The sequence below is a fragment of the Schistocerca cancellata genome, chromosome 1, assembly GCF_023864275.1.
Source record: "Schistocerca cancellata isolate TAMUIC-IGC-003103 chromosome 1, iqSchCanc2.1, whole genome shotgun sequence".
NCBI classification, from domain to species: domain Eukaryota; kingdom Metazoa; phylum Arthropoda; class Insecta; order Orthoptera; family Acrididae; genus Schistocerca; species Schistocerca cancellata.
In genome coordinates, this window is record NC_064626.1 from 751464302 (window position 1) to 751489979 (window position 25678).

At 42.5% G+C, this 25678-nt stretch overlaps 1 protein-coding gene across 1 annotated transcript in view; it reads left to right on the plus strand.

Moving 5' to 3' along the window:
• LOC126100560 (uncharacterized) overlaps positions 1 to 25678 on the plus strand; it is a 167739-nt gene that overhangs the window by 75861 nt on the left and 66200 nt on the right. The window contains exon 3 of the mRNA XM_049911216.1: positions 19907 to 20030. Within this exon, the coding sequence (XP_049767173.1) occupies positions 19907 to 20030 (124 nt within the window). The remainder of the gene's footprint in view (positions 1 to 19906; positions 20031 to 25678) is intronic.

A 25678-nucleotide genomic window follows, 5' to 3' on the forward strand; every position in this document is an offset into this window, starting at 1 on the left:
CAATAAGATGTTGGCAATCTGTTAAACAGCTACTGCGCACGTGACGCTTGCGAGTGTATGTATACTGCCACTCGCTACCCCGGTGGTGTCATATGTATTTTTTTTTATACTGCTATAGAGAACATTTAATAGGGAGTGATTTAAGCATGTTCTATCGCTGGCTCTTTTCCTTAATGTCTACGAATAATATTGCTTGTAGACTCAATAACAGTGCAGTAATATCCTTGTTTGACGGTTTTCTGATGAAAAATATGTTTCACCTGCTGCTTCCTTCCACGCTGCTACATTTAGTCAGCCCTCCACAGGGTGAAATTCGAACGATCCATTCCATAATTATGAACAATGATCTTTAATGCAGGAAATTATACATCTATTGTATAGTTTAATAATTAATAATTTATTACATTTTTCCATGTGTACAGACTTCTAAATGTGCTCATTTTTCTTGCTTGGAAACCGTTAGCCATACGACAGTGTTTGCCAAATAACGTTTTTTTTTTTTTTACATGTTAACCTCAGCATGTACATGAACTCGCCTGTATGCATCTATAAAGTCGCCCAACTCGGGACCACCGCCGAGGGGATGTTTCATTATACCTCTCAAAATGTCATTGAACATAGTGTTCACATTTTCAGTTACATGATATATTTTGTAAGCAGCGAAAAATATCACATATGTAATTCCTGGATGTTTGTGACACTCTGTTGTTTTGACAGCACGCTATTCGTCGTCACCCTATCCTACAATTTAATGCTGCGCCGCTGAACACGCTTACTCTCGAGGCACAAAGACTGCTGCGGCTGCTGCTGCTGTTGCTGGTGTTGACGTTGCTGCTTGATTTGGCCTGGCTTCTGCTCGTTGGTTAACTGGCTCTTGATATACGATAGTCAGTCACACAAATGCTTCCACCCTATCTGAAGCAGCTGTATCTTCCTACAAAGTAATGCATTCTCTATCTCAGTTAGCATCTCGAACTCGATGTCTGACGAAATACCGACGCTGACACGCTGCGAACCACAGTCGGTCAAATTAAAACGTTCTCGTGAACAGCAACAATGGACTGATGACTGTGTGAGCTGTTGGGTTCATATACATGCAGCCCCTTCCTATCCCAGCTGCTATCTAGCAATCATAATAGCCTGTATCGGCCTAGGATGGTAGGGAAGGTTAACGGGTTGAAAGCCACTTTGGATGCTACACTATTCTCGCATCCCAGTACGCTTGTTAACAGACGATGACACAGAACTGTGTAGACAGGTCTAAATGTATTATCAGTAGCACTCTTGCGGGGAATGAAATGATGTTTTTAATCCTAAGAAGGAATGCCGTTACCGACGAACATCGATACTGTCTACCAGTTCTACGTGTGGTGACCAGTTTTTTTGTTAGTGTTAAGATAACTATGTATTCAATAGGACTTTTTTAGCGACACCAAATCTGGAAATTGGTAGAATACGTTGTAAAATTGATATATTGGTTGTATAGGCTGCAGAAGTAGGAAAATTTGCCGGATAGACTGTAGAATTGGTACATTGGCAGGATAGGTCGTAGAATAGTCAGGCAATTGATAGAATAGGTTGTAAAATTGGTAAACTGATAGGAAAAATTGGCTGAAAATTGGTAAGAAAGGCCATAACATTGGCAGCAAAAATTGGAAAATTGATATGATAGGCCATAAAATTGATGGAATAAACTGCAGAATTGGCAGATTGGCAGGACAGGCCTCAAACTGGCAAACTGATAGGAAAAAATGGCAGATACGTAGGAAAAATTGGCAAATTGGTAGTGTTAAGGTAACTATGCATTCCATAGGCTTTTTCGTAGTTTCTTCTAAATGGTTTCCATCGCTTCCCTGCTAAATATTTTCTGATATACCTACTGCCGATGCAATATAATCCACTTGTAAGAGAATGTAGCAGTTTTATCTTGACATAATATCTTTCTGCTGTTGCAACACTTACACAGAGTGCCATCCCTCCTCTATATCTATCTATCGGCTAAATCAAAAGTTCTACCACTCTTTCCAATTACTCTGTGTATTGATTTTTTCTATGTGTATGTGTTGTGTCATTCATCTCCTATATATCCAGTGTTTATGTTGCAAATTTCGATTACTTTCTTCGTGTAAATACAGACTATCCTGTTTTCCCTTATGTATCCATACTTTTCTGACATATTTACTACTTTTTCAGCATTTTCGATATTTCTCCAAATTTTCCGTGTTTTCTGTGTTTTACCCGTATGTTTACATGTATTTTAAGTTAATTTGTATAAGAATATATTATGCTCTTATTGTGTATCCTACCAAGCTTCTACATCACCCAGTAGTAATTTGGACCCCTCTACAAAGCTAGACAGATTCTACAAAATGCCTGCAGGATCACTTCTTTCTCCAAATGACAACGCAGTAAGATATCTCCCATCAACATAAACCGCAAACATCCAAACACAACCCTTATATACACAAAGGAACACATAAAGACTCATGGGCTGCTGAATTTATATATCTTAAATACAGCTTTATGTCTACTGATATTTAAAAAAAATTTTATGATCAACCAAAAACGAAGACATCCACTTATACTTTCTCCTATTTTATTAACACAGAAGTCAATCCAACTACAGGTGGCCAAACTTTATATATGTACTCTAAACCCATAAAAACTGCTGAACAGATGGAAATAATGAGTATAATACACTAAAGACCCAAAAAAACTGGTTCTCCTGCGCCAACGTGAGCACGCAAAAGTGGAACAAGACGACGTGGCATGGACTCGACTAATGTCTGAAGTAGTGCTGGAGGGAACTGACGCCATGAATCCTGCAGGGCTGTCCATAAATCCCTAAGAACACTAGGGGGTGGAGATCTTCTGAACAGCACGTTGCAAGGCACTCCAGATATGCTCAATAATGATAATGTCTGGGGACTTTGATAGCCAGCAGAAGCGTGTATACTCAGGAGAGTGTTCCTGGACCCACTCTGCTGCGATTCTGGACGTATAGGATGTCGCATTGTCCTGCTGGAATTGCACAATGGACATGATTAGATTCAGGTGATCAGACAGGATACTTACGTACGTGTCAACTGTCAGAGTCGTATCTAGACATGTCATGGGTTCCGTATCACTCCAACTGCACACGCCCCACATCATTACAGAGCCTCCACTAGCTTGAAAAGTCCCCTGCTGACATGCAAGGTCAATGAATTCATGAGGTTGTCTCCAGACCCGTACACTTCCACCCGCTCGATACAATTTGAAACGAGACTCTTCCGACCAGGCAACATATGTCCAGTCATCGACAGTCCAGTGTTGGTGTTGACGGGCCCAGGCAAGGCATAAAGCTTCGTGTCGCGCAGTCTTCAAGGGTATACGAGTGGCCCTTTGGGTCCGAAAGCCCATGTCGGTGATGTTTCGTTGAATGGTTCGCACGCAGACACTTATTGATGGCCAAGCACTGAAGTCCGGAGCAGTTTGCGGAAAGGTTGCACTTCTATCACGTTAACGATTCTCTTCAGTCGTCGTTGCTCCCGTTCTTGAACAGTCTTTTTGCGGCCACAGCGACGTTGAACATTTGATGTTTCACCGAATTCTTGATATTCACGGTACACTCATGTAATGGTCGTACGGGCAAATTCCCACTTCATTACTGTCTCGGAGATGCTTTGTCCATCGCTCGTGCGCCGACTCAGTAACCTATCTAGCAACTGCTCCAGACACTTGTTGTCTTATAGGCGTTGGTGATTGCAGCTCCGTATTCTGCCTGTTTACATTTCTCTGTATTTGGAAAATGTGAGGTAAGTTCCTATGGGAGCAAACTGCTAAGGTCATCGGTCCCTAGTGGTACACACTACTGAACTAACTTATGCGTTGATTCAAAACTGGTGAAACTCAATCAGCAAATAAACCTTGAAGATGATAATCGTACATTAGTAGCATTTATATTAGACCATCAGCTACCTAAAAAGTGATGTACGTCGTGTGATCAGGGCAGTGTTACTAGTTTAGTTATTGGTTCCACATAGAGTTGTGGTAACATGTACGTTCAACACACGCAAAGAATCTTCTGTTCTAACAAGAGACTAACAATAGGTTCCTGACAGTCAGATACAGCAGCAGAAATACATCGATGACACTTATTTTCATGTGGTTACCAACACTGCATTGTGAAATAAATATGTATACCTTCGATAGGCACTGTTTCAGTTTGCAACACGCGATTGGTGCGGTTACATCACCATTATGAAACGTCAGGCTCCACCTAAACAGTCAGCATCATTTAAGCATCATCTATGTTACTGCATATATGTGTAGGTGTAGTGTACTACATTTCTGTGATTTGAATCGTTTTATTCTCCCATTTCCACACAATGTGGTGGAGTACCTTCGAACGAAAATGTGTCAGTAGGAGTACATATCCATTTATCGTATGTCTTTTACTCTAAATTCAAGTGGATGTAAACATGTTAGCATTGGAATGTTCTCTGTTCGCGAATTCAACTCACCCGTGTTTTTGAAAATCCACGTTACTGTGGTACAAAAGTAATATTAAATCATACAGAGTCGTGCAGGCTGTGTGGCAACTAAATAGCCATTGCAGACATGTTTACTCAAAATACTCAAACAACGCCTAGTGTGATACTAGTTGATCAGAAGAAGACTTCCCACGAAAGATAAAAACTTTTAACGAAACGGAATCGACTCATATGTAAGAACAGACCTCCAAGACATTAATGTATAGTAGTTTTGCCATACAGCACGCGCGCGCGCACACACACACACACACACACACACACACACACACACACACACACACTCGACCGGAAACTGAGCTGGCAGCCTTGTGTTTACAGTTTCTGCGAAACATTATGAATCCATTTACTGGGACTTTCGTCTCAAACTCTATATCCCGTTGAAGAAGATGTAGCTCATTATTTCGATGCATGTTGTATGTCAATACACGGAAATATGTATGTGTTTATGACATTTGATGTATGCATAGAATTGCTATCTTATTTGATTATTTGTATATACCTAAGCATGAAATATGTGCTTGACATTTGTCTTTTTATTTTACTCTATAAAACCCTCTTTATGCTAGTGCAGTTACATAGTATAAAAAATGAGCAGCTGGACGAAGCGTCCTCTCCATAACGACTCCGTAACGGCTTCACTCTGAAAAGGGAAATCCAAAGGCTCAATACAGATATAATAGGGGTCAGTGAAGCGAAATGGAAAGAGGACAAGGATTTCTCGTCAGAAAAGTATAGGATAATATCAACAGTAGTAGAAAGTGGTATAACGGGAGTAGGATACTTTATGAATAGGAAGGTAGGGCAGAGATTGTATTACTGTGAGCAATTTAATGATAGGATTGTTCTTACCAGAACTGACAGAAAACCAACACCGACAAAGATAGTTCAGATATACATGCCGACGTCGCAAGGTGAAGATAAAGAGATAGAGTATACGAGGATGTTGAAAGGGTAATGCAGTACGTAAAGGGAGACGAAAATCTAATAGTTATGGGGAACTGGAATGCAGTTGTAGGGGAAGGAGTAGAAGAAAATTATGGGCTTGGGGCAAGGAATGAGAGCGGAGAAAGACTAATTGAGTTCTGTAATCAATTTCAGCTAGTAATAACCAATAATCTGTTCAAGAATCACAAGAGGAGGAGGTACAATTGGAAAAGGCCGGATGCTACAGGAAAATTTCTGTTAGATTAGTTCATGGTCAGACAGAGATTCCGAAATCAGATACTGGATTATTAGGCGTACCCAGGAGCAGATACAGACTCATATCACAATATAGTAGTGATGAAGAGTACGCTGACGTTTAAGACATTAGTCAGGAAGAATCAATATGCAAAGAACTGGGATACAGAAGTACTAAGGAATGACGAGATACGTTTGAAGTTCTCTAAGGTTATACTGCAATAAAGAAAAGTTAAATAGGCGTACAGTTGAAGAGGAATGGACATCTCTAAAAAGGTCCAACACAGAAGTTGGAAATAAACACGTAAGTACAAAGAAGGTAACTGCAAAACAACCATGGCGAAGGGAAGAAATACTTCAGTTGATCGATGAAAGGAGAAAGTACAAGAATGTTGAGGGAAACTCAGGAATACAGAAATACAAGTCGCTGAGGAAGAAAATGAACAAGAAGTGTAGGGAAGCTAAGAAAAAGTGACTGAATGAAAAATGTGAAGAAACTGAAGAAGAATGATTGTCTGAAGGACAGATTCAGCATACAGCAAAGTCAAAACGATCTTCGGCGACATTAAAAGCAAGGCTGTTAAGATTGAGAGCGCAACGGGTATTCCACTATTAAATGCAGAGGAGAGAGCAGGTAGATGGAAAGGATACATTGAAAGCCTCTATGAGGAGTAAGATTTGTCTGACGTGATAGAAGAAGAAAGAGGAGTCGATTTAGAAGAGATAGGGAAGCCAATATTAGAGTAAGAACTCAAAAGAGTTTTGGGAGGAAGTAAGTTCAAATAAGGCAGAAGGGATAGATAACATTACATCAGAATTTCTAAAATCATGCGCTAAGGTGGCAACAAAACGACTGTTCACGTTTGTGTGTAGGATGTATGTGTATAGCTACATACCACCTGACTTTCGGAAAAATATCATGCACTGCAAGAGCTGGCAAGTGCGAGAATTATCGCACAATCAGCTTAACACCGAATGCATCCAAGCTGCTGACAATAATGATATACATCAAAATGGAAAAGAATATTGAGGATGTGCCAGATGACGATCAGTTTGGTTTTAGGAAAGGTAAAGGCATGAGAGAGGCAATTATGACGTAATGGAAGCAAGACTAAGGAAAAATCAAAACACGTTCATAGGACTTGTTGACCTAGAAAAAGCGTTCGAAATTGTCAAATGGTGCAAGATGTTCGGAATTCTGAGAAAAATAGGTTTAAGTTATATGGATAGTTGGTTAATATACAACACGTACAAGGGCCAAGAGGGAATAGTAAGAGTGGACAAACAAGAACGAAGTCCTCGGATTAAAAAGGGTGGAAGACAGGGATATAGTCTTTCGCCGCTACTGCTCAATCTGTACTTCGAAGTAGCAATGATGGAAATAAAAGAAAGATTCAGTAGTGGAATTAAAATTCAAGGTGAAAGGCTATCACTGATGCGATTCGCTGCTGACACTGTTATCCTCAGTGAAAGTGGAGAAGAATTACATGAGCTGCTGAATGTAATGATCAGTCTAATGAATACAGAATATGGACAGATAGTAAATCGAAGAAAGATGAAAATAATGAAAAGTAGCTGAAATAGGAAAAGTGAGAAACTTAACATCAGAATTCATGGTCATGAAGTAGATGAAGTTAATAATTCTTCTACCTAGTCAGTCAAATAACCAGTGACGGATGGAGAAAGAAGAACATCAAAAGTAAACTAGCACTGGCAAAAAAGGCATTCCTGGACAAGAGAAATCTGCTAGTATCAAATATAGGTCTTAATTTGAGGAAGAATTTTCTGAGAATGTACGTTTGGAGCACAGCACTGTGTGGTAGTGAAACATTGACTGTGGGGAAATCGAAAGACAAGAGAATCGAAGCATTTGAGATGTGGTGCTACAGACGAATGATGAAAATTAGATGGAATGATAAGGTAAGGAATGATGAGGTTCTGTGCAGAATCGGAGAGGAAAGGAATACGTGAAAAACACTGACAAGAAGAAGGAACAGGATGAGAGGACATGTATTAAGACATCAGGGAATAACTTCCGTAGTACTAGAGGACGCTGTGTAGGGTGAAAACTGTGGAGGAAGACAAAAACTGGAATAATTGCAGCAAATAACTGAGGACGTAAGTTGCAAGTGCCACACTGAGACGAAGAGTTTGTCATAGGAGAGGAATTCGTGGCGGGCCGCATCAAACCAGTCAGAAGACTGATGACAAAAAAAGATTTGGTCTTACGTAAAATTAGTAAGCGGGTCAAAATTATCTATTCCGTCACTCGGTGATCATAAAGGAGCCGAAAAAGAAGATAACAGAGAGAAGGCCGAATTGCTGAATTCGGTCTTCCGAAATTGTTTAATTGCGGAAAACAGAAACTCGGTCCTTCCATTGAGTAATCGTATGAACCTCGGAATGGCAGATATTGAGATAACCGTTCGAGGGACAGGGAAGAACTACAGTTGATTAGTAGTGGAAAGGCATCAGGACCAGGTGAGATACCCGTAAGATTCTACAAAGATTATGCGAAAGAAATTGCTCCCCTTTTAGCAGCGGTTTACCATAATACGCTGGAACAAAGAAGGGTACCTAACATCTAGAAAAGGACGCGAGTCATTCCCGTTTTCAGGAAGAGTCTTAGGACAGTTGCACGTAATTGTAGGCCTATATCGTTGACATCAATCTGGTATATAATTATTTTATACTAAAAAATGATAACGCTTTTGGAGAGCGAAAGTCTCCTATATAAAAATCAAAAGAGATTCCGCAAACAAAGATGTTGCAAAACACAAATTGCTCTGTTCCTCTATGAAGTCCAAAAGAGGTTAGATGGCCTCTGGCAAGTACAGAAAGGGCAGCAGCCTCAAAGGGTGCGGGGCAAAGTCAGGACATGCGGGGGCCAAGCAGCAATCGGTATTGTAATTGTAAACTGTCGAAGCTGCATTGGCAAAGTACCGGAACTTCAAGCGCTGATAGAAAGCACCGAAGCTGAAATCGTTATAGGTACAGAAAGCTGGCGGAAGCCAGAGATAAATTCTGTCGACATTTTTACAAAGACACAGACGGTGTTTAGAAAGGATAGATTGCATGCAACCGGTGGTGGCGTGTTTGTCGCTGTTAGTAGTAGTTTATCCTGTAGTGAAGTAGAAGTGGATAGTTCCTGTGAATTATTATGGGTGGAGGTTACACTCAACAACCGAGCTAGGTTAATATTTGGCTCCTTTTACCGACCTCCCGACTCAGCAGCATTAGTGGCAGAACAACTGAGAGAAAATTTGGAATACATTTCACATAAATTTTCTCACCATGTTATAGTCTTAGGTGGAGATTTCAATTTACCAGATATAGACTGGGACACTCATATGTTTAGGACTGATGGTAGGGACAGAGCATCGAGTAACATTATACTGAATGCACTATCAGAAAATTACCTCGAGCTAAACAGAGAACCGACTCGTGGAGATAACATCTTGGACCTCCTGATAACAAACAGACCCGAACTTTTCGACTCTGTAAGTGCAGAGCAGGGAATCAGTGATCATAAGGCCATTGCAGCATCTCTGAATATGGAAGTTAATAGGAATATAAAAAAAGGGAGGAAGGTTTATCTGTTTAGCAAGAGTAATAGAAGGCAGATTTCAGGCTACCTAACAGATCAAAACGAAAATTTCAGTTCCGACAATGACAATGTTGAGTGTTTATGGAAAAATTTCAAGGCAATCGTAAAATGCGTTTTAGACAAGTACGTGCCGAGTAAAACTGTGAGGGACGGGAAAAACCCACCGTGGTTCAACAACAGAGTTAGGAAACTACTGCGAAAGCAAAGACAGCTTCACTCCAAGTGTAAACGCAGCCAAAACCTCTCAGACCAACAGAAGCTAAACGATGTCAAAGTTAGCGTAAGGAGGGCTATGCGTGAATCGTTCAGTGAATTCGAAAGTAAAATGCTATGTACCGACTTAACAGAAAATCCTAGGAAGTTCTGGTCTTACGTTAAATCAGTAAGTGGCTCGAAACAGCATATTCAGACACTCCGGGATGATGATGGCACTGAAACAGAGGATAACACGCGTAAAGCTGAAATACTAAACACCTATTTCCAAAGCTGTTTCACAGAGGAAGACCGCACTGCAGTTCCTTCTATAAATCCTCGCAGAAACGAAAAAATGGCTGACATCGAAATAATTGTCCAAGGAATAGAAAAGCAACTGGAATCACTCAACAGAGGAAAGTCCACTGGACCTGACGGGATACCAATTCGATTCTACACAGACTACGCGAAAGAACTTGCCCCCCTTCTAACAGCCGTGTACCGCAAGTCTCTAGAGGAACGGAAGGTTTCAAATGATTGGAAAAGAGCACAGGTAGTCCCAGTCTTCAAGAATGGTCGTCGAGCAGATGCGCAAAACTATAGACCTATATCTCTGACTTCGATCTGTTTTAGAATTTTAGAACATGTTTTTTGCTCGCGTATCATGTCGTTTTTGGAAACCCAGAATCTACTCTTTAGGAATCAACATGGATTCCGGAAACAGCGATAGTGTGAGACCCAACTCGCTTTATTTGTTCATGAGACCCAGAAAATATTAGATACAGGCTCCCAGGTAGATGCTATTTTCCTTGACTTCCGAAAGGCGTTCGATGCAGTTTCGCACTGTCGCCTGATAAACATAGTAAGAGCCTACGGAATATCAGACCAGCTGTGTGGCTGGATTGAAGAGTTTTTAGCAAACAGAACACAGCACGTTGTTATCAATGGAGAGACGTCTACAGACGTTAAAGTAACCTCTGGCGTGCCATAGGGGAGTGTTATGGGACCATTGCTTTTCACAATATACACAGGGTGTTACAAAAAGGTACGGCCAAACTTTCAGGAAACATTCCTCACACACAAAGAAAGAAAATATAGCTCATTTTATTACTTCTCTTCAAAACACATTAATCATGGAATGGAAACACACAGCAACAGAACGTACCAGCGTGACTTCAAACACTTTGTTACAGGAAATGTTCAAAATGTCCTCCGTTAGTGAGGATACATGCATCCACCCTCCGTCGCATGGAATCCCTGATGTGCTGATGCAGCCCTGGAGAATGGCGTATTGTATCACAGCCGTCCACAATACGAGCACGAAGAGTCTCTACATTTGGTACCGGGATTGCGTAGACAAGAGCTTTCAAATGCCCCCGTAAATGAAAGTCAAGAGGGTTGAGGTATGGAGAGCGTGGAGGCCATGGAATTAGTCCGCCTCTACCAATCCATCGGTCACCAAATCTGTTGTTGAGAAGCGTACGAACACTTCGGCTGAAATGTGCAGGAGCTCCATCGTACATGAACCACATGTTGTGTCTTACTTGTAAAGGCACATGTTCTAGCAGCACAGGTTGAGTATCCCGTATGTAATCATGATAACGTGCTCCATTGAGCGTAGGAGGAAGAACATGGGGCCCAATCAAGACATCACCAACAATGCCTGCCCAAACGTACACAGAAAATCTGTGTTGATGACGTGATGGCACAATTGCGTGCGGATTCTCGTCAGCCCACACATGTTGATTGTGAAAATTTACAATTTGATCACGTTGGAATGAAGCCTCATCCGTAAAGAGAACATTTGCACTGAAATGAGGATTGACACATTGTTGGATGAACCACTCGCAGAAGTGTACCCGTGGAGGCCAATCAGCTGCTGATAGTGCCTGCACACGCTGTACATGGTACGGAAACAACTGGTTCTCCCGTAGCACTCTCCATACAGTGACGTGCTACCTTGTACAGCAGCAACTTCTCTGACGCTGACATTAGGGTTATCGTCAACTGCACGAAGAATTGCCTCGTCCATTGCAGGTGTCCTCGTCGTTCTAGGTCGCGAGTCATAGGCTGGAATGTTCCGTGCTCCCTAAGACGCCGATCAATTGCTTCGAACGTCTTCCTGTCGGGACACCTTCGTTCTGGAAATCTGTCTCGATACAAACGTACCGCGCCACGGCTATTTCCCCGTGCTAATCCATACATCAAATGGGCATCTGGCAACTCCGCATTTGTAAACATTGCACTGACTGCAAAACCACGTTCGTGATGAACACTAACCTGTTGATGCTACGTACTGATGTGCTTGATGCTAGTACTGTAGAACAATGAGTCGCATGTCAGCACAAGCACCGAAGTCAACATTACCTTCCTTCAATTGGGCCAACTGGCGGTGAATCGAGGAAGTACAGTACATACTGACGAAACTAAAATGAGCTCTGACATGGAAATTAAGCGTTTCCAGACACATGTCCACATAACATTTCTTTATTTGTGTGTGAGGAATGTTTCCTGAAAGTTTGGCCGTACCTTTTTGTAACACCCTGTGTAAATGACCTAGTAGATAGTGTCGGACGTTCCATGCGGCTTTTCGCGGATGATGCTATAGTATACAGAGAAGTTGCAGCATTAGAAAATTGTAGCGAAATGCAGGAAGATCTGCAGCGGATAGGCACTTGGTGCAGGGAGTGGCAACTGACCCTTAACATAGACAAATGTAATGTATTGCGAATACGTAGAAAGAAGGATACTTTATTGTATGATTACATGATAGCGGAACAAGCACTGGTAGTGCGGAACGATTTGAAGTGGAATGATCATATAAATTAATTGTTGGTAAGGCGGGTACCAGGTTGAGATTCATTGGGAGAGTCCTTAGAATATGTAGTCCATCAACAAAGGAGGAGGCTTACAAAACACTCGTTCGACCTATACTTGAGTATTGCTCGTCAGTGTGGGATCCGTACCAGATCGGGTTGACGGAGGAGATACAGAAGATCCAAAGAAGAGCGGCGCGTTTCGTCACAGGCTTATTTGGTAAGCGTGATAGCGTTACGGAGATGTTTAGCAAACTCAAGTGGCAGACTCTGCAAGAGAGGCGCTCTGCATCGCGGTGTAGCTTGCTGTCCAGGTTTCGAGAGGGTGCGTTTCTGGATGAGGTATCGAATATGTTGCTTCCCCCTACTTATACCTCCCGAGGAGATCACGATTGTAAAATTAGAGAGATTCGAGCGCGCACGGAGGCTTTCAGACAGTCGTTCTTCCCGCGAACCATACGCGACTGGAACAAAAAAGGGAGGTAATGACAATGGCACGTAAAGTGTCCTCCGCCACACACCGTTGGGTGGCTTGCGGAGTATAAATGTAGATGTAGATGTAGATGTAGACAACGGCGCTCAGGTTAACTCCGTGTTCCGTGACATGAGGAAGGCATTTGCTGCCGTCCAAATCCATGTCTACAGAAATAAGTACCTGCTGTCCGAAAATCGTACCTGATTTGGGTGTGGATTGAGGACTTCCTTGCAGATAGAACTCAACATGTTGTTCTGAGTGGAACATGTAAAGCTTTTTCTGGAGCACCTCAAGGAAGTGTGATGGGATCATTACTGGATACTATGTATGTAACGATCTAGTAGCAAGCGTCGGAAACTCCTTAAGACTGTTCACACATGATGTGGTTATGTATAATATAGTAGCAACACTAGTAGACAGTATCGATTTGCAAAATAACCTACAGAAGACTGACGAATGGTGCAAGTCTCTGGCAGTTGACCCTGGATGTAAATTCATGTAACTTATTGCGCATACGCAGGAAAAGAAATCCACTACTGTACAACTAGACTATTGATGATAAATTGCTGAAAACAGTATCTACCGTTAAATATCCTGGAGTAACTATCCAGAACGAACTAAAAAATGTACACTCATGCTTATAAATTATGGATGACTGCAGAATGTGGTGCCACACAACGTGGCACTACACAAAACTGGCGCTAATAGCATAGGCACATAGGGAACACACACGACACAGATCTGTACTTCCACGGTATTGGTGATAAGTTGAGAAAACCGTCGCGATCCACATGTGCTACAAATCGCCACTGTTTCCTGCGCATGTACCCCGACATCAATATGGGATATGATCACCGTGCACATGTACACAGGCCGCACAATGGGTTGACATAGTCTGGATCAGGTGGCGAGCAGTTGATTGGTTAATGCCTGCCATTCTTGCACCACTGCCTGTCGGAGCTCCTGAAGTGTCGTAGTGGTTTGAAGACGCGCAGCAATACGTCGACCGAGAGCATCCCAGACGTGCTCGAGGTCTGGAGACCAGGCAGGCCACTCCATTCGCCTGATATCTTCTGTTTCAATGTACTCCTCTACGACGGCAGCTCGGTGGGACCATGCGTTATCATCCATCAGGAGAGAGGTGGGACCCACTGCATCCCTGAAAAGGCGGACATACTGGTGCAAAATGACGTCCCGATACACCTGACGTCTTATAGTTCCTCTGTCAAAGACATGCTAGGGTGTACGTGCACCAATCGTAATCCCACCCCACACCATCATACCACGACCTCCATACAGGTCCCTTTCAAGAACATTAAGGGGTTGGTATCTGGTCCCTGGTTCATGCCAGATGAACACCCTGCTAGAATCACTGTTCAGACTATGCATGGACTCGTCCGTGAACATAACATGGGACCACTGTTCCTATGACCATGTACTGTGCTCTTGACACCAGGCTTTACGGTCTCTCCTGTGACCAGGGGTCAGTGGAATGCATCTTGCAGCTCTCTGGGCGAATAAACCATGTCTGTTCAGTCGTCTGTGGACTGTTTCTGGAGACAACTGTTCCAGTGGCTGCGGTACGGTCCCGAGCAAGGCTACCTGCAGTACTCCGTGGCCGTCTGCGGGCACTAATGGTGAGACACCGGTATTCTTGTGGTGTTGTACACTGTGGACGGCCCGTACTGTAGCTCCTGGACATGTTTCCTGTTTGCTGGAATCGTTGCCATAATCTTGAGACCACACTTTGTGGTACACGGGGGGCCCGTGCTACGACCTGCTGTGTTTGACCAGCCTCCAGTCGCCCTAGGATTCTACCCCTCATAATGTCATCAATATGTGTTCTTTGAGCCATTTTCAACACACAGTCACCATTAGCACGTCTGAAAACGTCTGCACACTTACTTGCTGCACCGTTCTCTGACATTCACCAACACACCTCTGCGTAAGTGGACTGCTGCCAGCGCCACCGTGCGACGACCGCAGGTCAAATGCACCGCATAGTCATACCCCAAGGCGATTTAAACCTGCAAACCGCCCACCATGTATCAGCATTATCCTTAATTTATGAGAATGTGTGTAGTAGGGAGAGCGGAAGCCAGACTGAGATTCGTAGGAAGAATCTTAAGGAAATGTAATCCACGAAATAAGTGGCTTATAAGGCGCTTGTTTACCAATTTTTGAGTATGGTTCACCAATATGGAATCCTTAGCAAATAGGACTGACAGAAGAGATCCAGAAGGTCCAGCTATAAAAGTGGTGCATTTCGTCACGGGGTGCTGTAAGCTTACCGCGGATGACAAGGGAATCCTGCTATGAAAACAAGTGGCACCCCACACCAACACTCCTAGTTGTCGGGCCGTATGGCGACCGACATACGAGATGGTATCCCACAGTTGTCCGGGGCGTGTCCAGACAAATCTTTGATGATCATCGGGGCTGGGTTTGAACCGGGACTCATCACTGAAGACAATTCTACTCCATTCAGTGAGATTCCAGGCCGAAGGCGTGTATGGAGACACCCGAGACAGCGACGGGATACCGATCTGACTGCCTTCCACCGTACAGTCCGACAACTAGGAGTGATGGTATAGTGTGCCATTTCATTTTCTAGCAGAATCCCTTTGGTTGTCGTACGCTGCACCCTTACAGCACGGCGGTACGTCGACCATATTCTACGCCCCGTTTTGTTGCTCTTCATGGCAAGCCAACCTGGGCTTACACTTTAGCAAGATAATGCCCGATGGAGAAGGCGATGGAAACCACTGCGTTAAAGACACATAATGTGTATCTGCAGGACATGTGACCTGTAACTCAAAAGTGCCATGTTTATCTCTCCGTCTCTCCATTGGCGAAAGATTCCGCTCTAGTCACCCATTCGTATCTCTGGGACTAGGAGAAATAGAGTGAAATAATCAACGCAAGGATCATTTTCTGCGATGCGGGACGTGGAATGTCAGAAGTTGACCTTGGTAACGAAATAAAAAATTATGGAAAAGTTAAGGCTACATCTAGATATAGTGTGGTTAAGTGAAGTGAAATGGAAAGAAGATAAGGGTTTCTGGTCAGATGAGTATAGGGTAATATCAACAGAGAAAATGGTATAGCGGGAGCATGATCGTTAAGAGTAGGAATGTAGAGCAGACAGTGATTTACTATGGATGGTTCAGTGATAAGCTTGTTCTCATCAGAATCGACAGCAAATCAACATCGACAACATTAGTTCAGGTATGCAAGCCGACGTCGCAAGCAGACGATGAAGAAGGAGAAAAAGCGTATGAGGATATTGACTGGGTAATTCAGTACGCAAAGGGAGATGAAAATCCAATAATAATATCTGATTGGAATGCAGTTGTAGGGGAACAATTAGAAGAAAGGGTTACGGGAGGGCGTGGGATTGGTAGTTGGAATGAGATAGGAACGACACTAATTGAGTCCTGCAATAATTTTCAGTCACTTCTTGCGAATACTTTGTTCAAGAATCACATGAGGAAAAGGGATACGTGGGAAAGGCCCGGAGATGCGAGAAGATTTCAATTAGACTACATCATGGTCAGGCCGAGATTCCGAAATCAGATATTGGATTGTAAGGCGTATCCAGGGGCAGATATAAACTTAGATCACAATTTAGTAATGATGAAGAGTAGGCTGAAGTTTAAGACACTAACCATGGAGAATCAATGTGCACAGAAGTGGGATACGAAAATATTAAGCATTGAAGAGGTACGCGTGAATTTACCTGAGGATATAGATACTGTGATAATGAATAGTTCTGTTGGCAACTCAGTTGAAGAGAAATGGACATCTCTAAAAAGAGCAACCACAGAAGATGGAAGGAAAGACATGGGTACAAGGAAGTTAACTGTGATGAAACCATGGGAACAGAAGACACACTTCAGTCAATCGACGAAAGAAGGAGGTAAAAACGCTTAGGATAATTCAGGAATACAGAAATAGAAGTCTGTTAAGAATGAAATTAATAGGAAGTGCAACGAAGCTAAGACTGAATGACTGCAAGAAAAATGTGAAGAAATCGAGAAAGAAATTATTGTCGGCAGGACTGACTCAGCTTTCAGAAGAGTCAAAACAACATTCGTTGAAATTAAAAGCAAGGATGATAACGTTAAGATTGCAATGGGAATTCCACTGTTAAATGCAGAGAAGGGAGCGGAAAGGCAGAAAGAATACATTGAAAGCATAGAGGCAATTGTAACATTGCGCTTTATAATGGAAGCAAAACTGAAGAAAAATCGACACGATCACAGTATTTGTCGCCCTGGAAAAAGCGTTCGACAATGTCAAATGGTGCAAGATGTTGCAAATTCTGGGAAGAATAGGTGTAAGCTGTAGGGAAAGACGGGTAATACACAATATGCGCAAGGACCAAGGGCTAACAATAAGGTTCAAATGGCTCTGAGCACTATGGGACTCAACTGCTGAGGTCATAAGTCCCCTAGAACTTAGAACTACGTAAACCTAACCAACCTGAGGACATCACACACATCCATGCCCGAGGCAGTATTCGAACGTGCGACCGTAGCGGTCGCGCGGTTCCAGATTGGAGCGGCCAGAACCGCTCGGCCACTCCGGCCGGCAGCTAACAATAAGTCTGTAAGACCAAGAACGATGTTTTCGGATTAAAAAGGGTATAAGACAGGGTTGTAGTTTTTCGCCCTTGCTTTGTAATCCATATAGCGAAGAAGCAATTACGTAAATAAAACAAAGGTTAAAGAGTGGGTTTAAAATTCGTGGTGAAAGGACGTCAATGATAAGATGAGCTGATGACATTTCTATGCTCAGTGGAAATGAAGAAGAATTACAGGATGTGTTGAATGGAATGTACTGTGTAATGAGCATAGAATATAGACTGAGCGTAAATCGAAGAAAGATGAAACCAGTGAGGAGTAGCTGAAATGAGAACAGTGAGGAACTTAACATCAGAACTGGTGATCACAAGGTAGGTGACATCAAGGAATTCTGCTACCTGAATAGCAAAATAACGCGTGACAGACAGCGCAAGAAGGACATGAAAAACAGTCTAGCGCTGGCAAAAAGGACTTTCCTAGCCAAGTGAAGTCTGTTAGTATCAAACATAGGCCTCAAGTGGAGGAAGAAATTACTAAGAACGTACATCTGAAGCAAAGCATTGTAGAGTAGTGATACATGGACGGAGGGAAAACTGGCACAGAAGAGAATCAAAGCATTTGAGGTGTGGTGCTACAGAAGAATGTTGAAAATTAGGTGGACTGGTAAGGTAATGAATGAGGAGATTCTCCAGAGAATAGACGAAGAAAGGAACAATTGTATGGAAAACACTTACAACAAGAACGGACAGGATAATATGACACCTGGAATTACTTCCATGGTACTAGAGGGAGCTGTAGGAACACTGTAAAGGATGACAGAGATTTGAATACATCCAGCAAATAACTGAGAACGTATGTTGCAAATGGTACTGTGAGACGAAAAGGTTGGCACAGAATAGGAATTTGTAGTGGGCTGCATCAAACAAGTCAGAAGACTATTGACACAAATAAAAAAAATTGCCTGTTGGACAGAATTCGGCTCGGTATCTCTCAGGGAGACATCCAACAATTTTATCAGGCAATGCCAAGCCGAAGACTAACTGCTTGGATAATGGCCATAGGTGGACCAAAGCGAAATTGCCTTGCTCAACTTCTGAAGCTCTCTCTCTCTTGAATGAACCGTCCAATTTTTGTGAAAGTTTAATCGTTTGTTTGTCTGTAAGTGTACATTCTATCGATTTCCGTCCCATCCGGATAATTCTTTCGTGGTGCGTCTCTTTTTTTGTAGACTGTGTGTTGCCACTTGCTAGAGTGGGCATGCCAAGGAGACGAATCGTGATATGAATGCGACACCTGTACCCGCCTTTCGTCGCCTTGCCCTCCGCCAGGCAACCAATATACTACTAGTAGTGTAAATAACATTTAATTGATTCATATGTGATGGTGCACAATGGTAAGCTCTGTTGGCTCCTAGCGCCTCGCTAGTAAATGTCTTAAGATTAATGATCCTGAAAGATTCTGACTCGTTGAGGTACATGAGTGGGATAATCGGAAAGTTTTAATTACCACATCTAAACAATTAAGCGATATAATTAATTCTTTCGTTTCCAGAATGAGATTTTCACTCTGCAGCGGAGTGTGCGCTGATATGAAACTTCAAAAAAAATGGCTCTGAGCACTATGGGACTTAACATCTATGGTCATCAGTCCCCTAGAACTTAGAACTACTTAAACCTAAGGACATCACACACATCCATGCCCGAGGCAGGATTCGAACCTGCGACCGGAGCAGTCGCGCGGCTCCAGACTGAGCGCCTAGAACCGCTAGACCACCGCGGCCGGCTATGAAACTTCCTGGCAGATTAAAACTGTGTGCCGGACCGAGACTCGAACTCGGGATCTTTGCCTTCCGCGGGCAAGTGCTCTACCAACTGAGCTACCTAAGCACGACTCACGCCCTGTCCTCACTGCTTTACTTCTGCCAGTACCTAGTCCCGAGTTTGAGTCTCGGTCCGGCACATAGTTTTAACCTGCCAGGAAGTTTCAATTCTTTCGTTCGTCCTCGGGTCTGCAGTCCTCGCTGCACAGTACCGTAACAAGTCGCTAGAAAAGGCAAAACATAATGCCGCTGTCCATTGATAAAGAGGAATATCGTCAAGTAATTAGTTTTCAGCAGTAGCGAAAATGTTGTACCTGTGTTAGGCAAATACAGACGGACAAAGAAGTCATCACCTTCGGCCTAACAAAGCTGCAGAATTTCTGCCGCTGCCGTAAACTAAGTACCCGACGATATTTCTCCTAATCGATGGACAATGCCATTGTGCTCCTACAGCGACGTGCCAAGGTTCTGTGGCGCGAGTATTTAAGTGTATACCATAACTGTACTTTGAAACAAAACAGTTAGTTTGTCACTTTACTTGTTCGATTTGATAGTTAAAACTTTATGGCTAGCGCTCCTTTACAGCTCCTACTTGCTTTGAGGCTTCTGGAGGTTGCATATCTACCATACGCCAAAACTGTCTTCTACTGCCCAATTACCAGTTTGTGATGTTAAAAAACTTATTTTCTTGTTTCAGATATTTACTTGGCGGCTATCACGGGTCAACCGCATTATTTTGGCCAGCTTTCCTCGCTGGCTTGTCGGTATACATTGAAGATGACAGACGAAAACCAATTACAGCATTTTACTACTACACGTGGGTAAGTGAAATAGTGTGCTTTTGCCGTGAATGGTTTTGTATCTTAAGTGGACTACTCATAATTAGAACAATTAAGACAGTGCTTTTGACCATTATAATTTAGTGGTACGAATACTTTGATTCATCACCACAAGACATACACCACTGTGATTATATGCAGGTTGTAGCAGAAAAGTTGCGACAAACTTCGAGGGTTTGTAAAGAGTGTGTTGAGGAACAAATCGAGGATAGGAACCCGTGTCCGGAAACGTCATCCAACGACGCTACAGAGCGTCTAAGGGAAAGGCCCCAGGGCCTGCCATTAAGCCAACTCTCCGACGCTGATGGACCGTAGGCGGAACGTCTTCCAATGTTATTTGTTAGTCTTAGCGACTGATTGCCACGATCGCCAGTGGAGAAGATGGAGCTAGCTGCTGCATAGAAAGTCCTTGTCTCCTACGAATGCGAAGTTCTGCCAGGGCGGATGACCGTTTCAGACAAGGTTTTCCATCCACAGTTTATTTTTCTCCTGGAACCATCTAAAATGTTAAATGTTTTTCTGTATGCAGGAGAAAAGTAAACTGCAGATGAAAATCCGTGCCGTGTCCGAAACTGTCATCCACCAAGGCAATGGAGCATCGCATTCGTATGAGGCAGGGCTTTTTACGCTGCAGCTAGCTCCACCATCTCAACTGGCGATCATGGCAGTCAGTCGTGGTCACAGAATAACAAACAACATTGTGAGACTTTCCGCCTGTGTCCGTGTGCGTGGAAGTCACTTTTGCTGCCGAAGTGGTTGCCTAGTGGTAGGCGACAGCGCCTATAACTTCGACGCTACGTAGCGTCGTTGGATGACGTTCCTGGACATGGATTTCTATCCTCGATTTGTTCCGCAAGACATCCTCTACAACCTCTCGAAGTTTGTCGCAACATCCTGGGACTCCCTGTATATACTGGCTGCGGCGGTTTGGGTTAAATTTTAGTTCGTTCTTCGTATTGTGCACTGTTCAATTGCAAAAATCCACCTACCTCAGTTCGACGTCCGCTCACCACCCCTTTTCTCTTCAAATGTGCATACTGTTTAGACTTCGGAAAAGCAGCGCTGATAAAAACGACGCCTATACGTACGTTCCAAAATCTGCGTAAACTCTAGTAGCCTGCTGTCCTGCAGTTATCTCATAATACATATCGGATGGTAATGTTGGTGCTTCTGTCATTAGAAATTGATCAAAATTCGAAAGCAAGTCTTCTTCGTTTCCTTAAGCACACATTTAAACCGGCCATCAAGTCCACATTTACTTAACTAACGAATCTACAACTCTCAGTTCTCACTTCATACAACAACTTCACAAGCAAAGCAGCCAGAAATACAAATAAATCTGAGCAGTTTGACTACGCGGTCTCACAGTCACAGATCCACTACTAATAGTGAGTTTCACATTCGGTCCTTTTCAGTGGATTTTTTTCAGAAGTCGATTAGCAGCGATAGTTCTTGCTGCTCAGCACCCAGCTGGCACCCGCATATACACGTCCATGCCACCTACAGTGGAAGTATACAGGGTGTTTCAGAAGTGATTATCAATATTCAAGGTTAAGACAGGAATCATCATTCGAAACAAAAGGTCAAGTAAACATGGGGTCTAAAACGCATACCGTAAGAGCTATGAGCAATTCTTGATCTTCGATACTGTGGAACAAATCTCTTCCACTGCAAGCTCTTTGTGTTCCATATTTTGGGAAGTGGTATTATGGACTAAAACAAGGAAAAAAGTCCAGTAAACATGTGTCCTAAAACGCATAACTTAAGAGCTATGAGCACCTGTTCATCTTCGCTATTTTGAAACACAAGTCTTCTAATGAGCAAGTGCTCATAACTTTTAAGGTATGCGTTTTCGAGCTCATGTTTACTGGACATTTTTTTCTTGTTGTGGTCCATACTACCATTTCTCAAAATATGGAAACCAAAGAGCTTGTAGTAGAAGAGATTGTTTCACAGTATCGAAGATCAAGAATTGCTCATATCTCTTAACGTATGTGTTTTTGGGCACATGTTTACTTGAATTTTTTTGTTTCGAATGATCATTACTGTTATATCCCTGAATATTGACCACCAGTTTTGAAACACCCTGCTCCATTTGCGAATGGATCAGGAAACTTAATTACTATAAATTAAAGGCATCATCATCTTTTTTCTGTAAGCTCACACACACTCCTCATTGCTACACACCCTAAGCAAGACTATCAACAAACTGTGCGTCTTACAAATGTGAACTCAACACAGTAATAATATTCAAACCCGCCACTTATATACAAGCTAGTAAAATCACACGTGGATTTCTGTCTATACTGATATATTAAATACAGCTTTGTTCCTACACACCCTTACAAAATATAGTTTCATGATCACGTAACTACGTGGGACAATGCCAGTATGTCTATAAAGTTTTGGTCGACAAGAGGCACTGCCAATACTTTGTTATCATTATTATTTACGATATGGACAGATGGTGCTCGCACTTCTACATTAGATATTTTTGAGAGTAATTCGTTCTTTCAGAGACTAAGCTAAGAATTTTAGAAGCAGTGAATTTCTTCTTAGCATCCCCAGCTACATCGACTGAGTGTTTACAGTTATTTGATGCATGATAAAGTGTAAGTTACTGACGCTATTTCCCTGCGTACCGAACACTTGCCTAAATAATGGATGTATGTGTAAACGCTGGACTGTTTTACCATCCCCACTGGAAAAATAGGCTTCCATCATATTTTCTCGTGTTAATTTTACTCCATGTCTTTTAATTCAACCTGGTAATTCCCTGGCTGAAGAACAAATCTCGGATTTTTTTGCACATAACACGCCACGAAAAACCCACAGGCGTTATGTATGTGATAAATAGCTATAGCTTTGATCGAACATGCCAGTTAACTGCGGATATATTTATGAATGTGTATTGACATTAGCGCAGCGTGGTGGAATTGTAGCACATTTGCACACATAATGTTATCTGTTGTAGCGTTAGAGCGCTGAGTTAACGCACTGAAAAGTGACGTAATGGTCATGCGACTAGCATATAAGCTCTTAATAGGTAATGTGTTAAGTCGCTCGATACAGGTATCAGGTCTCTAAGAGACGTACAGCTACTCATTTTTGTTCTTCGTACTAGATTTTGTCCTTATTCTTAACACTAGCTGAGAAAACAGCTGAGATGATGCGAGATTGTTTACAATATCGATATTTTGGTGGTTTACGTAATCGATTGCCGTGTTAAATAACAAAACTATAGTCAAAAAGTGCATAGTTTTATGACCAGTCATTGGTCCTGATTACTGGGAATGTATGTACTTCCACACAAATCAACACACAACTCGTATGTATTTAATTAGGTGAAAGGTGTAGCTTTAGATCCCACGTCAGTTTGCAATAATGTTTATATTTGTGTAAGATATAAACAAAGGAAGAGATTTTAGCATAGCTTGCAAATGCGTAAGTGAAGTTTACATATTACTTTAAACACAAGGAGGTATTAGCATCTACTGTAAATAGCAATGGTGAGTAACTATACGTTGGACTATAAGTCGAAAATGTTGGAATCAAAAGCATTTTTGCATTAATGGACGCACGAAAAAACTTTTTTTTGAGCCTCTAGTTGCATCTAGAACTGCTTAGATGCAGTACACTAGCAACATAATAACCATATGCACAGTTTAAAAGCGACTGAATAACAGCTTACAACAGAAATTCGTTTGCAAAAGGACGGTTAACGTAAAAGTTCTATGTGGCTATACGACATTGGAAGTATAAGTGCTCCACAGCAGATTTTTCTCATATTCCAGTCGGACCCTCTCTGCATAAAGTAAAATGCCAATCTATGTGTGGTGTTTAACAGTGTTCTGCAGTTAGTCTACTAGGGTAATAAGCCCCTAAACACTGTTAAAGTGTTGTTGTTGTTGTTGTTGTGGTCTCCAGTCCAGAGACTGGGTTGATGCAGCTCTCCATGCTACTCTATCCTGTGCAAGCTTCTTCGAGTAACTACTGCAACCTACAGCCTTCTGAATCTGCTTAGTGAATTCATCTCTTGGTCTCCCTCTGCGATTTTTAAACTCCACGCTCCTCTCCAGTATTGAACTGGAGATCCCTTGATGCCTCAGAACTGTCCTACCAACGGACTCGTTCTTCTAGTGAAGTTGTGCCACAAATTCCTCTTCTCCCCGATTCTATTCAATACCTCCTCATTAGTTACGTAATCTACCCATCCAATCTTCAGCATTCTTCTGTAGCACAATATTTCGAAAGCTTCTACTCTCTTCCTGTCTAAACTGTTTATCGTACATGTTTCACTTCCATACACGGCTACAGTCCATACAATTACTTTCAGAAAAGACTTCCTGACACTTAAATCAATACTCGATGTTAACAAATTTCTCTTCTTCAGAAACGCTTTCCTTGCTACAGGCAGTCTACATTTTATATCCTCTCTACTTCGACCATCATCAGTTATTTTTCTCCCCAAACAGCAAAACTCATCTACTAGTCTCATTTCCAAATCTAATTCCCTCAGCATCACCTGATTTAATTCGACTACATTCCATCATCCTCGGTTTGCTTTTGCTGATGTTCGTCTTATATCCTCCTTTCAAGACACTGTCCATACCCAAATAACTTACGGGTTTGCTGCCGGGTGACGTCGTCGAACACCGCCGATATTTCGACAGGAACACACCCTGCCATTCTCAAGGCACAAATGCAAGGAAGAGAAAATGTGCAAGCAAATTTAATACCTCGGTTCATAGAGGAGAAACAAGGAAGACACCACACACAGAACAAGTGTCAACACAACCAAAGATAACCAACGTCAGAAATATCGATGGTTACTATTAATCAACAGGTGAGGTAGCACTAATTCTGTCCCTCTGTTTTTTGATGAGAGACAGAGCCGGATTCCAAGCAGCATTTAAACAAAATCCACCATCTGTGTTAATAAGGTTGCTTGATAGTCTGATTTCAACAGCTTCCTTAATAACACTATCCCAATAGCTTGACGTGCAAGCCAAAATCTCCGTGTTGTTGTATTCCATAGGATGACCGGTGTCAAGGCAATGTTCTGCAATAGCGCATTTGCTCGGCTGTTGTAAGCGTGTGTGACGCTTATGTTCAATACACCGGTTTTCCACAGTCCTGATTGGCTGACCAATATATGACATGCCACAACTGCAAGGAATACGATATAGCCCAGCCTTACGCAGGCCGAGATCATCTTTTACGGACGCCAACAGAGCCTTAATCTTAGAAGGTGGTCGAAAAACACGCTCCGATCCGTAGAACGCCACTTTTTTTCTCCTGATAGAGACGTCCTCCTGAGTAGTCCCCACCTGGAGATCCGATTGGGGGCCTATCTCACCTCCGGAATATTTTACCGAAGAGGACGCCATAATCATTTAAGCATTCAGTAAAACTGCATGCCCTGTGGATAAATTACGGCTGTAGTTTCCCTTTGCTTTCAGCCATTCGCACAGCAAGGCCGTTTTGGTTAATGTTACAAGGCCAGATCAGTCCATCCAGGCTGTTGCCCCTGCAACTACTGAAAAGGCTGCTGCCCCTCTTCAGGAACCACACGTTTGTCTGGCCCCTCAACAGACATCCCTCCATTGTGGTTGTTCTCACGGTACGGC